This window comes from Oncorhynchus mykiss, chromosome 15 (genome assembly GCF_013265735.2).
Source record: "Oncorhynchus mykiss isolate Arlee chromosome 15, USDA_OmykA_1.1, whole genome shotgun sequence".
NCBI classification, from domain to species: domain Eukaryota; kingdom Metazoa; phylum Chordata; class Actinopteri; order Salmoniformes; family Salmonidae; genus Oncorhynchus; species Oncorhynchus mykiss.
Genome location: NC_048579.1, coordinates 40,079,929 through 40,097,681, shown reverse-complemented (window position 1 = coordinate 40,097,681; position 17,753 = coordinate 40,079,929). Strand labels below are relative to the sequence as shown.

Here is a 17,753-nt window from a genome sequence, read left to right as displayed (position 1 = left end):
GACAGAAACTCCCTCCATATGTAACTTCATTAATTAAGATAAGAATAATAAGTTACCAAACCTGTTCATAAGAATGGATAACACTAGAAATCCCTTCAGTCGCCACAGATTTAGGAACATCCATGTTTAGTTTTTTTGCCCCTACCAATACCACTGTCAGTCCAGCAACACTCAGTAAGAGGATTAGTAACCTCACAAGTTAAATTGCTATTGATAATAGCAACATAGGAGTCACTCAGAGTGCAACACGGGGAAGGGAATCTCCATTGCACTCTTCCAATGGTTAACACACGCCACTAATAAATAGAACCCTCCGTTCAGGAGAAAAGTTATTAGAAGTCATGAACCACGATCACACCACGTACGACTGGTCTAATACTTAAAGAGTACTTCCGTCATGAAGTTAGCTCCTCCATGGATAACATAGCTATGAAGTAGACTTCTTCATACCTACCGCCACTACAATAGTGGAAGACAGTGACTGGTAGTAAAACCACTACAGACTCCCTCGACATCAATTCTGACTGACCTCCAGGCATTGACCTGGAAATTACCTGACGACGTCAGACTAATTCTGAACAAGTTGTAATCTGCCAGGATACTTGGTTTCTTTCCCTTGTGCTCTTGCGTAAGCATAAACGCACGGACTTCTTCAAGTGCAGATACCCTACCCGGGTCGACCACACCAGAGGGGGGACTGCAACAGCGATCACCAACTGGACATCTGCTGTCCAGCCATGGAGTGGACTTCATTCTCAGAAACCCTACCCGGGTCGACAACCAGATGGGGACCACAACGATGGACCACAACCAGGACAACCCACGGTCATTTTTATGTTGGTTTGCAACATGCAGGTTTATCGCAAGATTGAACCCAACATGGGGGGACTGTCATGACGTTGGCCTGGGGGTATGTTTATGACAGTCATAAATACCTCTCCCCCCTTTTTCCTCTCTCTACCCTACTGATGTGACATTTGAAAATCCTTTGGTTAACATAGAGATTCTGGGAACATCAGAAGGTGGGGGGAAATTAACTATATTCTGGTAATCCGACCAATTGAACATTAGTGGTGGTACTTAATGAATATGATGTCAGTTCGGTTGTCATCTGAGACATTCTCATCAATGATAGGATGACATAAAGTCTGCACATTGTAGTTATCGGATTCACATGGAATTGTTGTTCAATTTAAATGTTTGAATATAAAATTATTGGTGAAGAGATTAAATTTAATTTTATCTTCCAAATGAGAGATTTGGGTTTTCATAAGGTTAGGGCTCTGCTCAATCAGTGGCCCGCCCCTGTGAAGAGACATGGGTTATAAAACTTTTCAAACACACCCTTCTCGCTCCACTATATAAAGCCTTGACGAAAATGTAACCTCCTGTTCCGAGGATGTGAGGACGACGGTCCATACGTTAAAAGGACTAACATGTCAACTACAGAACTAAGCCAACCTCAGCGTGAGCTTTGGTTGTGAATGGTATGAACTTTGAACTCTTATTTACTACAGAAGTGACACCTCCTAGCCGTTGAGTTAGCAACAGCAGCTGCAAACTTGGACTAGGAAAGAACAGACAGAGTATCCCGTCTACCACACAACAACGTTACTACAACGTATCCAATTTACCACCAGAGACATTCTTCAAAAGACAAAGGACTCGGTTGGGCAACACGGCCTTCCATCTACCACCAACCTACCGAAGAGCAGCTCAGAGTAAATATTTATTGCATTTTCCTTTTCCAAATGAGTGGTAATTTAGAATGCATCAGATACTGTATTTACGATAGAGACATCGCTTCTCCCTTTGTTCCTCAGTCTTCCCGCTCTTTCACTCAAACCCAGACCCTTTTCTTTGTGTAACCAGCTGTCATATCTGTTCCGCCCGCTAGGGACGTATTCCTTCATGATATAATTTGTAATCAAGGTATGATTCATTCTGTGTATATGTAATTATGTGTGATTAGTTAGGTATTTAGTAAATAAATAATTAAACCAAATTTTGTTAGCCAGGGTTCGTGAAGATAACCAAGAATTTACAACTTTCAGATGAGACTGAAATAAGGTGACGATTAATATTGACTGCTATTGATGTAAAATATTACTAGGTCTTTAAGAGTTTATTCTGAAGATAAAAGCTCTATAAATATTTGTTTGTGGTTCCCCGACTTTCTAGTTAATTAAATTTACATGATTCGCTCAATCAGGTAATATTAATTACAGAGAAAGGATTTTATAGAATAGCATGTCATATCAGTTAATCCGGCATAGCCAAAGACACGACAATGTGTATGTTTTAATATTCTGTTTTTATTGTAATGTGTACAGGGCTCTCTTTTAAAATAGATGTTTAATCTCAATGTGAGTCCCTGTTTAAATGAAGGTTCAATCAAATAAATACAGTGCCTTGCGAAAGTATTCGGCCCCCTTGAACTTTGCGACCTTTTGCCACATTTCAGGCTTCAAACATAAAGATATAAAACTGTATTTTTTTGTGAAGAATCAACAACAAGTGGGACACAATCATGAAGTGGAACGACATTTATTGGATATTTCAAACTTTTTGAACAAATCAAAAACTGAAAAATTGGGCGTGCAAAATTATTCAGCCCCCTTAAGTTAATACTTTGTAGCGCCACCTTTTGCTGCGATTACAGCTGTAAGTCGCTTGGGGTATGTCTCTATCAGTTTTGCACATCGAGAGACTGACATTTTTTTCCATTCCTCCTTGCAAAACAGCTCGAGCTCAGTGAGGTTGGATGGAGAGCATTTGTGAACAGCAGTTTTCAGTTCTTTCCACAGATTCTCGGTTGGATTCAGGTCTGGACTTTGACTTGGCCATTCTAACACCTGGATATGTTTATTTTTGAACCATTCCATTGTAGATTTTGATTTATGTTTTGGATCATTGTCTTGTTGGAAGACAAATCTCCGTCCCAGTCTCAGGTCTTTTGCAGACTCCATCAGGTTTTCTTCCAGAATGGTCCTGTATTTGGCTCCATCCATCTTCCCATCAATTTTAACCATCTTCCCTGTCCCTGCTGAAGAAAAGCAGGCCCAAACCATGATGCTGCCACCACCATGTTTGACAGTGGGGATGGTGTGTTCAGCTGTGTTGCTTTTACGCCAAACATAACGTTTTGCATTGTTGCAATTCAGTTCAATTTTGGTTTCATCTGACCAGAGCACCTTCTTCCACATGTTTGGTGTGTCTCCCAGGTGGCTTGTGGCAAACTTTAAACAACACTTTTTATGGATATCTTTAAGAAATGGCTTTCTTCTTGCCACTCTTCCATAAAGGCCAGATTTGTGCAATATACGACTGATTGTTGTCCTATGGACAGAGTCTCCCACCTCAGCTGTAGATCTCTGCAGTTCATCCAGAGTGATCATGGGCCTCTTGGCTGCATCTCTGATCAGTCTTCTCCTTGTATGAGCTGAAAGTTTAGAGGGACGGCCAGGTCTTGGTAGATTTGCAGTGGTCTGATACTCCTTCCATTTCAATATTATCGCTTGCACAGTGCTGCTTGGGATGTTTAAAGCTTGGGAAATCTTTTTGTATCCAAATCCGGCTTTAAACTTCTTCACAACAGTATCTCGGACTTGCCTGGTGTGTTCCTTGTTCTTCATGATGCTCTCTGCGCTTTTAACGGACCTCTGAGACTATCACAGTGCAGGTGCATTCATACGGAGACTTGATTACACACAGGTGGATTGTATTTATCATCATTAGTCATTTAGGTCAACATTGGATCATTCAGAGATCCTCACTGAACTTCTGGAGAGAGTTTGCTGCGCTGAAAGTAAAGGGGCTGAATAATTTTGCACGCCCAATTTTTCAGTTTTTGATTTGTTAAAAAAGTTTGAAATATCCAATAAATGTCGTTCCACTTCATGATTGTGTCCCACTTGTTGTTGATTCTTCACAAAAAAATACAGTTTTATATCTTTATGTTTGAAGCCTGAAATGTGGCAAAAGGTCGCAAAGTTCAAGGGGGCCGAATACTTTCGCAAGGCACTGTAAATAAATAAAAATGTAATTGTCTAAATTATTATTTTGGCCAAAACACTTGCAAACTCAAGTGCTCACTATCGAACACAACAGTGAGTGGACACTCAATAAAAGGCTTAGAGGCCAAGTGTTCGGTTTGAGATTCAGCCAGAGAATGTGCTCATTCAACCAGAAACAGAACGGGCCTGTGAACCTATTCTCGAATTCCCAATGTCAAGTCAACCTCAAGCTAGTCCTGCATCGAGTTGGATACCCATGGTTCCCCCGGGGTGAATGAAAACATTATTTCAATCCGTGAGTCTGACACGTTGCCAAGTTCACTTTTCCTGGATAGCCTAGCTCACGCGAAAATGGCTATCGTAGAAAACCGGATAAAGAAAAAGAAAAGGATATTATGATAAGGGAAACAGGTGCTGCGCGAGTGAAATCCCCAGTTTGGTAGGTCAACAAAGAGGAAGATGGATACACAGCCTACACAAAGAGCAAGCAGATAGGCCTATTTGTTTTCCATAATTCAGTTAATTATTACATTAATTCAGGCATATGCAGGCCATACAAAGTGTAAACCGGTGCGGGTAGTAATTTGAGTAGCCTACAAACTAAATGTAGCTTATTTTTGCAGCCTATATTTGATTCTGGGAATAGTTTGTTTAAGTTGTAATTAGGCCTAAACAATTTTATTATCTAAACCATATTGAATGTAAAGATCACATTGTGAAAATAAAAATATATAGTTCTTAATTCATGGCATGGTTTCCTTTTATCCAAATGTTGAATAGACATTAATTCATGCAGGGAAGGGGAATAGTAATAATAGCCTAATAGTATTCATTATAATAAAGCCTACTACTGTGAAGTCACAAATACAATTAATTAAAATAATGTCATATGGCAGGTAAAGGACGGGCTCTCGAAAACAATCCTATGCGAATGGGTCGTGTTGCGGAGAACAATCTGCCCTGATGGGTGGGGTTCCGAACTGATGTGGCCGGCATGAGGTGGGTGCGGCTCCAAAAAACTGACCTGTGCAGGACTCTACCCCCTACACACATAATTGTGGGATAGTTTAGGAAGGACTGGATAGGTGTAATAAATATGGTGTGAACTCCATTTAGCAAAGTGGAGCTATTCATATATTCACATCCAATATTTTATAATCTACATGAATTGCCTACGGAGGGTACTAGGGTTCATATTCGGAGTGTAGCATAATACTGACCAATCAAAACCTCCTTGTCGGAACTATCACTCACCTGAGTGGACACTGGATGGAGTGGTGGCTGCAGTAGTCCCACCTACTCCCACCATGGCAACTGAGATAGATAGAAGAGCTGTGATGAAGAGAGCCCTGGGGAGGGTGAGGGAAATCATTACCATATGTCTGCCTCGATCTCTACAATAACTCAGCTATTAATTATACAAATATTGATTTTGCACTCAGTCAGTTCTGTCAAACTTTGGAGGGGGTTGAGGGAAAGAGACAAAATGATGGGACAGGGTCATAGTAAAGGCAGATGAGGGAGAGAGAGAGGAGTTGACGGGAAAGAGAGAGAGAGACATGGAAGGACACAGAAAGAGACACAGAGATGCAGGGAAGGAGACTAGATCAGGATTGTGAGAGAGAAAGGAAGAAATAAGTGGAGGGAAGGAGAGAGTAAAGAGAGAAGAGGCGCAAAGGAGAGAAGAGGGATATCAAATTATGGTGATCTGCCACACATGAAAGGACTGAGGTAGGTAATGACATGTGGTGGCTCCCCGGAAGCACATATGGGTGCCTCCACCTCCACATTGATCACCGCTTTTTACTGCAACAGCACAGAGGGAGATGAACAAGAGGCTGCCTTCTGCCCAAAGTCTCTGTGCCACACTATCACGGACTGAGGCAGTAAAGAGAAATTGGCATGGCCTTGGCTTGGTCTGCCTATCCAGATACATTGGCACTGAACAGATGCTGAATTAAATACACATTGAGACACTTAGGGCGTAATTCAATCAAACCCACTTTGCAGTATTTAGAGCATAGCTCTTGATTCCCATGGTGACATAAAATCACAGAAGTCCTATCTAGAACCTAAAATTGTTCGTTGACTGTCCCCATAGGAAAAACCTTTTTGGTTCCAGGAAGAACCCCTTTGGGTTCCATGTTCAACTCTTTCCATAGAGGGTTCTACCTGAAACCCAAAAGGATTCTACCAGGAACCAAAAAGGGTTCTCCTCTGGGTACAGCCGAAGTACCCTGTTTGCAACCTTTTTTTTCTAAAAGAGTACAGTAAATTGTACAACAACAACCAGGTAGACTACCCACACACTGTATAGATACAGTTGTCAGAAGAAAACGTGTGCATGCATGAGCATTAGTTTGTGTAGTTAAAGAAACTGTGGAGGTGGTTTTGATTGAATTCCAGACAGACACAGTGGCACGTGGAAGAGAAATTTTAGAAACACAGATAAAGATGAGAGGTCTCTATGACCATGGCACAAAACATGGTCAAATATAAACACAGATACACTGAATGTAACATTATTATTATTATTTAAAGAACATTAAACTCACACAGACGTGTAATCTGAAAACAGATGTTAATCTTATTACTAGATTACAATATTGGTTTTCTTACCCATGTAAGCAGTCTATGGACAAGGTACGGAAACCAATATATAGGCCTAATTGTGAAATTTGGGTGAACCATCACTTTCAACTATCCCTTTATACTCACTTCAGTTAATTCTCAAAAGCAACATATGCTGACTTGTGTAAAATAATGTTAGGTTACTTCATTTGATGTACAATACAATTTTGGACACAACAGCATTTTAATTTTAGGCTAGGCTACTTAGGCTAATTTAACTCAAAACCACTCTCTTCTGCTTATCTGAGTGTCACAAATGACTGCTTTTCTTTTTCCAATTTTCTGGAAACATTGCCAATGCTGCCTGAATTGGCCTAGAATTTATCATAATCATTCAACCATGAGTTCGAAAGGGAGACGTTTTCTAATGAGTCACGAAATTACTTAAAAGGGGACATTCTAGGCTAATTCAGTTTGCATACATTAATTGATTCTGCTTCCACAAAAGAGCACCCATTATGTGTTTGAAAGAAAATCTCATTATCCGCTATGATCGATATCACGCTCTTCCTGAGTCCTCTGGCAAACTCGGAAAACAACGAGACATGCGCCAATGTTTAAGCAGGTCCGATCGGAATCTGATGGAGAAGAGGACGGTCTTTCTGTCAAAACTGACAAACTGTATGAAAATGCATAAATGAAAATGATTACAATATATGTACAGAGATGTCTCTGCTTGCAGTGTATGGGAAAATCATTATTGCTTGAATTGTTTGGATTATAGGCTAAATGTGGATAAAAAAGCAAGCTATAGGCTGCATGCAACTAGTACTGCAACAGTGCACAATGCGTAATAAACGAATGAATAGGTTGAGGTGATACTTACATCTCCACAAGTCCACCGGTTCACTCTGTAGCGCTGAAGACGGCAACGGGAACGCTGACACCCCGGGCAGGACAGAGTGGCTGTCGCAGGGTGAGGAGACTGTCTGACTCAGCTGCAGCCGGCTAACTTACGATCAGAGAGGAACACGGCGGCCGTGCCAGTACCGGGTTTGTTTTACAGTACCATTCACCACTGGACCATAAATCATATGACAAACGACAACCACACGGTCTTGGGAATCCTTCCAATCAAAGCGACACAGTCGAGCACCCTCGAGATGCGGCTCAGTAGTAGGCTAGAGTATATTACACATAAAACGTAGCCTACCTGTCCCTATGACGAATGACTGCCAGCCTTCGTAAACTACTTAGAGGTTCTGCGATATGCAAATCTCAGTGAGCCCCCGTTCGATGTCCCAGGTGCCACTTGTAATTTACTTTAAATGACACTCCTCGCATTTTTGTTGCTGGATTTAGGAATAGATAAAGGCTCAAACAAAGTTAATATTTCAATAAGCTATTGGATAACTCAGACACCATTCTTTCTTATAGATTTCAACATAAACTGCGTTATTGGTTTATAGTTACAGGCTAAGTGCTACGACAACATATTTACATTTAAGGAAATAAATAATTCAATAATTTTAGATTTTTCTTAGTGCTCTGCTTATTGCCATGAAGAAGGAAGTGAATCTTGTACCGTAAAGTTCAACTCCTCCCTCCACGGAAAACCCAAGTTGCGAAATCTCCAATATAGGCGTTTTTTCGTGTATTGAGCAGTGACTGCAGTCTATGGGTATTTCTCAATTTTAGTTGCGGTTTCAGCCTTGTATCAGCAGGTAGGAGTCAATCTGCTACGGTTTTTACCAAAATGTATTCACAATAGATGAGTCTACGTTAATACATTGCATTTAATGGGGGGAAGATCTGCCTCAAACTATTAATGTATAGAGAAATCTGTCATGGATAGGGATGTGCATTTTACCTTTTTTGACTGTACACGCATAATTAGAACTAGGGTGGCTGAAAGTGGAAAAAAACATGTGCACATTTATCTTTATGCTAACAGTGAGCAACAATGACTAATTTATCATAACCATTACAGATAACAAATCCTAATTGTTAAATTGATTCATAAACATTCAGTCAATAAAATAACGTTGTTATTCCGTCCTTAATGAGATCCCAAAACAACAACTGATCTGACATAATTGTTCTTTTAAGTACCCATGGACCATTCCAACTGTTGTTTCATTGTTTCATTATCCAATATTGGATGTCACGGCACTACAAATTCTCTCTCTGTTATAACAAATGGGATTTTTAACTTCCATTTCTGCAGAGTGGGAGAAAGAGAGTTTCTACAGGTATTTATGACCATCATAAAATGGCCAACTTTACCCCTCTCCTCTTCTGCGGGAGAGAGAGGGCGCTGTAGAGCAGACCCACTGTAACCTGATTCTTCAGATCTTCACAGGAGTCATGACAGTCCCACTCTGGTGGATTTAACTTGGAAGGATCCTGCAAGTTGCAACCCACCATAAGAATGAACCTTGGATGTCCGTCCTGGTTTGTGGATCAGCATAGCAGTACTCCCCCTGGCGGTTTACCCTGGAAGGCTTTCTTACAGCTGCAAACCATCACAAGAATGGCCAGGGGATGTCCTGGTTGGTGATCGCCGTTGCGGTCCCCCTCTGGTGGTTTACCCTGGTAGGCATTCTGCCAATGGAGCAGTCCACCACCAGGATGGGCAGCGGATGTCCGGATTGGGATTGTTGTTACGGACACGTCGTCTGGTCGTCCAGGCTGGTGGACCTAGGCAGTAACTTAGGCAGGTGTTAACAACAACACACACACACTCACAGAATACATAATTCAATTTCTTCCCAAATGAGCAGCGTTGTGGCACTAAGTTATGGTTGTACTTCCACCGCGTTACTTAGAGGTACCCAGCGTCATGGCTTCATTGCTCCAGACCACCACAAGGGGAGTTAGAGCCCTCATTATGCATTTGGGTAAAGCATTTAGAGGGCTATGTGTCTCACCACTTGGTTATTGCAAGGCTGAGCCCCAGTGATATCAAGACTTGGCAACAACAGATAGTCCAGTAAAAATGGCTGTGTTTAACTGGTGTAAATCTGAAACTGAAAGCCCGAACCACTGCTTTTAATCAGGGCAAGGTGACCGGAAACATGACCAAATACAAACAGTGTAACTATTCCCTCCGCAAGGCAATCAAACAAGCTAAGCGTCAGTATAGAGACAAAGTAGAATCTCAATTCAACGGCTCAGACACAAGAGGTATGTGGCAGGGTCTACAGTCAATCACGGATTACAAGAAGAAAACCAGCCCCGTCACGGACCAGGATGTCTTGCTCCCAGGCAGACTAAATAACTTTTTTGCCCGCTTTGAGGACAATACAGTGCCACTGACACGGCCCGCAACTAAAACATGCGGACTCTCCTTCACTGCAGCCAACGTGAGGAAAACATTTAAACGTGTCAACCCTCGCAAGGCTGCAGGCCCAGACGGCATCCCCAGCCGCGCCCTCAGAGCATGCGCAGACCAGCTGGCTGATGTGTTTACGGACATATTCAATCAATCCCTATCCCAGTCTGTTGTTCCCACATGCTTCAAGAGGGCCACCATTGTTCCTGTTCCCAAGAAAGCTAAGGTAACTGAGCTAAACGACTACCGCCCCGTAGCACTCACTTCCATCATCATGAAGTGCTTTGAGAGACTTGTCAAGGACCATATCACCTCCACCCTACCTGACACCCTAGACCCACTCCAATTTGCTTACCGCCCAACGATGCAATCTCAACCACACTGCACACTGCCCTAACCCATCTGGACAAGAGGAATACCTATGTGAGAATAATGTTCATCGACTACAGCTCGGCATTTAACACCATAGTGCCCTCCAAGCTCGTCATCAAGCTCGAGAACCTGGGTCTCGACCCCGCCCTGTGCAACTGGGTACTGGACTTCCTGACGGGCCGCTCCCAGGTGGTGAGGGTAGGCAACAACATTTCCACCCCGCTGATTCTCAACACTGGGGCCCCACAAGGGTGCGTTCTGAGCCCTCTCCTGTACTCCCTGTTCACCCACGACTGCGTGGCCACACACGCCTCCAACTCAATCATCAAGTTTGCGGACGACACAACAGTGGTAGGCTTGATTACCAACAACAACGAGACGGCCTACAGGGAGGAGGTGAGGGCCCTCGGAGTGTGGTGTCAGGAAAATAACCTCACACTCAACGTCAACAAAACTAAGGAGATGATTGTGGACTTCAGGAAACAGCAGAGGGAACACCCCCCTATCCACATCGATGGAACAGTAGTGGAGAGGGTAGTAAGTTTTAAGTTCCTCGGCGTACACATCACAGACAAACTGAATTGGTCCACCCACACAGACAGCATCGTGAAGAAGGCGCAGCAGCGCCTCTTCAACCTCAGGAGGCTGAAGAAATTTGGCTTGTCACCAAAAGCACTCACAAACTTCTACAGATGCACAATCGAGAGCATCCTGTTGGGCTGTATCACCGCCTGGTACGGCAACTGCTCCGCCCACAACCGTAAGGCTCTACAGAGGGTAGGGAGGTCTGCACAACGCATCACCGGGGGCAAACTACCTGCCCTCCAGGACACCTACACCACCCGATGTCACAGGAAGGCCATAAAGATCATCAAGGACAACAATCACCCGAGCCACTGCCTGTTCACCCCGCTATCATCCAGAAGGCGAGGTCAGTACAGGTGCATCAAAGCTGGGACCGAGAGACTGAAAAACAGCTTCTATCTCAAGGCCATCAGACTGTCAAACAGCCACCACTAACATTGAGTGGCTGCTGCCAACACACTGACTCAACTCCAGCCACTTTAATAATGGGAATTGATGGGAAATGATGTAAAATATATCACTAGCCACTTTAAACAATGCTACCTAATATAATGTTTACATACCCTACATTATTCATCTCATATGTATATGTATATACTGTACTCTATATCATCTACTGCATATTTATGTAATACATGTATCACTAACCACTTTGTTTACATACTCATCTCATATGTATATACGGCACTCAATACCATCTACTGTATCTTGCCTATGCCGCTCTGTACCATCACTCATTCATATATCTATGTACATATTCTTTATCCCCTTACACTTGTGTCTATAAGGTAGTAGTTTTGGAATTGTTAGCTAGATTACTTGTTGGTTATTACTGCATTGTCGGAACTAGAAGCACAAGCATTTCGCTACACTCGCATTAACATCTGCTAACCATGTGTATGTGACAAATAAAATTTGATTTGATTTGATTTGAAATCTGAACATTTGACCCCTTGATCAGCTCGCTCTCTGACAGAAAAAGCAAATAGCTTATTTTTTCTAGATATTGAAACAATAACTGAGATATGACTGTTCAGTCTGAAGCAGCAGATGTCATTTTCAGGATGCGTCAATACAGCACAGAAAGCTTAACACCAGACTGGTATTGTGGTTGTTCATTAGGTGATGGGAAATATGCAATGATAACGTTACCTGCACCATTTACACACTGCAAAGACTCCCTAACAATTTGTGACAGACATATTGTGTTCTTTCATCCTTCTGTAAAAAAAGCTAACCATCACACTGTTATGAAATATGATAATATATCGACTATGAAACAAATATGACATGGTCTGCTTATGAGTTCACATGAAAGAAAGTTAGATTAATTTAACTTAAAATAGCGAGAACGGCGTTCGTAGCTGAATGCTTTTGGTTAGCTTGAGAATAACAATTGCATGATTTATCATTCTACGGTATGTATGTATGTAATATGTTATGAATGTTATGAACCGACACTGAATCGTTGTCACATTCGTCGTAAGGAGGAGACCAAGGCGCAGCGCGATACGAATACATACTCTTTAATAAACTAAGAAACACTAAACAAACATACAAAATAACAAAACGAACGTGACGCTATATAAACCGAATGCTCTCACAGGCAACTACACATAGACAATAACCAACGAAATACCCAAGGAATATGGCTACCTAAATATGGTCCCCAATCAGAGACAACGATAAACAGCTGCCTCTGATTGGTTCTCAGTCTAGGCAACATAAAAACACCTAGACTGGAATATCCCATAAACGTACAAAAACCCTAGACATTTCAAAAACACATATATCACCCTCGTCACACCTTGACCTAACCAAAATAATAAAGAAAACAAAGATAACTAAGATCAGGGTGTGACAGTACCCCCCCCCCCCCCCCCCAAAAGGTGCTGACTCCCGGTCGCAAACCTAAACATATATGGGAGGGTCTGGGTGGGCATCTAACTTTGGTGGCGGGCTGGCTCCGGACGCCGCCCCCCTTCTTTATATTGAACCCTCCGCCCTTGTAGCACTGACCTGTGGATCTTCGCTGGAGGCTCATTACTGCAGATCATCGCTGGAGACCCCGGGCTGGGGACCGTCGCTGGAGACCCTGGGCTGGGGACTGTCGCTGGAGATTCCGGACTGTGGCCCATCATTTGAGGTTGCGGACTGTGGCCCGTCGTTGGAGGTTCCGGTCTGTGAACTGTCGACGGAAACTCTGTACTGGGTACTGTCGCCGGACGCTCTGGACTGGGTACTGTCGCCGGACGCTCTGGACTGGCGAGGTGCACTGTAGGCCTGGTGCGTGGTGCCGGCACTGGTGGTACCGGGCTGGGTACACGCACCTCAGGGCGAGTGCGAGGAGCAGGAACAGGGAGTACTGGACCCTGGAGGTGCACAGGAGGCCTGGTGCGTGGTGACAGGAACTGGTGGTATCGGGCTGGGGACCGTCGCTGGAGACCCCGGGCTGGGGACCGTCGCTGGAGATTCCGGACTGTGGCCCGTTGTTTGAGGTTCCGGACTGTGGCCCGTCGTTTGAGGTTCCGGACTGTGGCACGTCGTTTGAGGTTCCGGACTGTGGCCCGTCGTTGGAGGTTCCGGTCTGTGAACTGTCGCCGGAAGCTCTGGACTGGGTACTGTTGCCGGACGCTCTGGACTGTGTACTGTCGCCGGAAGCTCTGGACTGGGTACTGTCGCCGGACGCTCTGAACTGGGTACTGTCGCCGGACGCTCTGGACTGGGTACTGTTGCCGTACACTCTGGACTGGCGAGGCGCACTGTAGGCCTGGTGCATGGTGCCGGCATTGCCCTTCCTAAGGCTTCCATTTGATGTCAACAGTCTTTGGAACCTTGTTTGATGCTTCTACTGTGAAGGAGGGGGGAATGGGAGCTGAATGAGTCAGGGCTCTGGCAGAGTGCCATGAGCTGATCAAGCACGCTCACGTGAGAGTGACCTGCGTTCCACTGCAATTCTACAGACAAAGGAATTCTCCGGTTTAAACATGATTGAAGATTTATGATAAAAACATCCTAAAGATTGATTCTATACTTCGTTTGACATGTTTCTACGAACTGTAATATGACTTTTCGTCTGAACCTTCGCCTGGACTTGCCCGCGCCTCGTGAGTTCGGATTGTGTACTAAACGTGCAAACAAAAATGAGGTATTTGGACATAAATGATGGACATTATCAAACAAAACAAACATTTATTGTGGAACTGGGATTCCCAGGAGTGCATTCTGATGAAGATCATCAAAGGTAAATGAATATTTATAATGCTATTTTTGACTTCTGTTGACTCCACAACATGGCGGATATCTGTATGGCTTGTTTTTGTGTCTGAGCGCTGTACTCAGATTATTGCATGGTGTGCTTTTTCCGTAAAGTTTTTTAAAAATCTGACACAGCGGTTGCATTAAGGAGAAGTGTATCTATAATTCCATGCATTATAGTTGTATCTTTTATCAACGTTTATTATGAGTATTTCTGTAAATTGATGTGGCTCTCTGCAAAATCGCCGGATGTTTTGGAACTACTGAAAATAACTCGTCAATGTAAACTAAGATTTTTGGATATAAATATGAACTTTATCGAACAAAACATACATGTATTGTGTAACATGAAGTCCTATGAGTGTCATCTGATGAAGATCATCAAAGGTTAGTGATTAATTTTATCTCTATTTCTGCTTTATGTGACTCCTCTCTTTGGCTGGAAAAATGTCTGCGCTTTTCTGTGACTAGGCGGTGACCTAACATAATCGTTTGGTGTGCTTTCGCAGTAAAGCCTTTTTGAAATCGGACACTGTGGCTGGATTTACAACAAGTTTATCTTTAAAATGGTGTAAAATACTTGTTTGAGGAATTTTAATTATGGGATTTTTTTTTTTTTTTTTTTTTTTGGCACCATGCAATTTCACTGGCTGTTGGCGAGGTGGCACGCTACCGTCCCACATATCCCAGAGAAGTTAAGCTAATATAGCTACTAAAACTTCTCTAATTGCCAGCCCATTATGTCTGGCTCAAGAAATGAATACTGACCGAGTCTACTCACTCCTGAGGTGCAAGTGGACAGAAATAGCACGTTCGGCCCAATGCTGTATTTCTCAGAATAGCTAAACTGACTGGCCCATATGTATGGTCTGGCTCATAGCATTCGGTAATCGACACTACACTGACTATGTCAGAGAAACAACACAGAGGCAACCTCTATGTATTGTTCAAATGGCAACACAAACAATCAGCAATTCCTGTCTACAACTCTCATAATATAATCTGGGTCCATAATGTAATCTGCTTTTCAATTTCATAGGCTGAATTCAACATGAAGACCTCATTCTATCTTAGATTCCTCGCACGGGGGCATCAATATGTCGTTAATGTATTTTTATTACATACCACGTTCAATTATTACGCAATTAAATTAATCATATAACAATTAATTAAGTAGTAATCTGGGGCACCACAGGAAAAATTATTTAATGAGTTACTATAAAACAACTAAACTCTAAAGATATCTCTTACATCAGTCACAGTGAATTCATTAATTCTTATTTACCTTCAGTCTCATTCTTAATGTCGCAAAACACTTGAAAATCTGTACAAATCCTAGCATAAATGATGAATCAGTGATATACAATTTGGCTTAATTATTTTTTAATAACTAACTAAATAATCACACAGAATTACATAAACACACAAACAGGATAGCTTACACATTAATTACTACACAATGCAATGAAAAGTCCCTAGTGGACTAACCTGATATGATGGCTTGTTACAAAAATGAAAATGGAGGGGCATGTAAGAAAGAGTGGAAGAAGAGACATACAGTTAAATAATACGCTCATCGTATCATCGTGCAGCCATGGTCCACGTTTTTCTGGTCTCATAGAGTCTGAACATTCGTGACGTCCGGTTCAACACCCGTCCGCCTGCTTGGTCTAATGTAAATTTCGTTAGGAGGGGTTTTATGCACTCTGGCAAAAGGGGGCATTCCATGACGCCAACATAATGCTCACATGGGTGTGGTCACTGACAGGGTAGAACTTTTATATGAAAAACAATTCTCATTAAGAAGGCTAACGTCATATTTCATCTTCTCACAAATATTTTAACATTTAATCCTATAAATTCCACAACATTATCCAATCTTGGATGTCACAGTACTGCAAAATCTCTCTCTGTTGTATAACAAAGGGATTTATAACTTCCATTTCTGCAGAGTGGGAGAGAGAGAGAGATAGTTCCTGCAGGTATTTGCGACAGTCACAGAACGACCAACTTCAACCTTCTCCACCTATGAGGGAGAGAGAGGGAGCCGTAGAGCAAACCCACCTTAACCTGATCCTTCAAATCTTCACAGGAGAGTCATGAAGGTGTGAAGGTGTAAACTCGGCAGTAAAAAAACAAAACAGTCTTTTTGACCTCTCAAGCTTCCCTATCAAATCTAAAAATGTCAAGCAGGCAAGCTAAGAAAATTAACAACAATGACAAATGGTTTGATGAAGAATGTAAAATCCTGAGAAGGAAATTGAGAAACCTATCCAACCAAAAACATAGAGACCCAGAAAACCTGAGTCTATGCCTTCACTATGGTGAATCACTAAAATAATACAGAAACAGCATGTCAGAAATCAGCTCAATGTAATTGAAGAATCCGTGGACTCTAACCACTTCTGGGAAAATCACCATCATTACATGCATCAGCGCTCATTCAACTCACCTTGACTCCTTCAGCTTGTTGATTGCCCGATCTATATCTGTCTGTTCCTCTGTTGGTTCCCCGTGTCAGCATTATTGTTGTTTATGTTTCCCCTGTCCAAGCACTGTCCGTATTCTGTTCCTTTCATTTGGTTATTAAATGTTCACTCCCTGTACCTGCTTCTCGTCTCCAGCGTCTGTCCTCACAGAATACTGACACCCATATGTGAAGCAACAGGGAGTTTAATTATTTTTGGTGACGTCGGGTCCGGGTGCTGTCGCCGATGGAACTGGGGGTGCCTTAGTTGGCTCATCGGGCTTCCACGCCTTAGTTGGCTTGAAAGGATTTCTTGTCTCGGTTGGCTCTACAGGCGCCCATCCTATGTCATGCCTCCGCTAGCTCATCAGGCTCCCATGCCTCAGCCGGCTCGTTAAACTCCCACGCCTCAGCGGGATCATCAGACACTCACGCCTGGGCTCCCACGCCTCTGCTGGCTCGTTGGGCTTCTACACGACAGTCGGCTTGTCCAGCGCCCATGCCTCGGCTGGCCCGTCAGACTCGTCCAGGTGGGACATCAGGTGAGGCCCCTAGAGGGGGGGACCTGTCACACCTGCTCACGCTCTTCCTCTCTGGTGGTTGAGGGTGCCAGGCTGGCCTTCATTACGCGCACCTGTTACCATCATTACGCGCATCAGCGCTCATTGGACTCACTTGGACTCCTTCACCTTGTTGATGGCCCCATCTATATCTGTCCGTTCCTCCATTGGTTCCCCATGTCAGCATTATTGTTGTTTAAGTGTCCCCGGTCCAGACACTGTATTCTGTTCCTGTCCTTTGGTTATTAAATGCTCACTCCCTGTACCTGCTTCTCATCTCCAGCATCTGTCCTCACACATATAACAAAGAACAAACAGCAAAAACATGTACATGATCAAATACAAATCTTAGAATCAACTATTAATGACTACCAGAACCCACTGGTACTCCAATTACATTAAATTAACTTCAGGACAAAATACAAACCCTCCAACCCAAAAAGGCCCGTGGTGTTGATGGTATCCTAAAATAAATGATAAAATATACAGACTAGAGGTCTACCGATTATGATTTTACAACGCCGACACCGATACCGATTATTGGAGGACCAAAAAAGCCGATACCGATTAATCGGCCAATTCTTTTATTT

At 43.0% G+C, this 17,753-nt stretch overlaps 1 protein-coding gene across 2 annotated transcripts in view; it reads right to left on the bottom strand.

Annotated features, from left to right (window-relative positions):
* Positions 1-8,218, bottom strand: part of LOC110490048 (interleukin-1 receptor accessory protein) — a 43,137-nt gene extending 34,919 nt beyond the window's left edge. The window contains exons 1-2 of one of the 2 annotated variants that reach the window (XM_021563167.2): positions 7,474-8,218; positions 5,271-5,365 (exon numbers count right to left, since the gene is read on the bottom strand). In XM_021563167.2, the coding sequence (XP_021418842.1) occupies positions 5,271-5,365; positions 7,474-7,475 (97 nt within the window). In that variant the 5' untranslated portion in view covers positions 7,476-8,218. The remainder of the gene's footprint in view (positions 1-5,270; positions 5,366-7,473) is intronic. The other variant, XM_021563168.2, reaches the window with a different exon arrangement.
* Between the last annotated feature and the right edge of the window lie 9,535 nt (positions 8,219-17,753).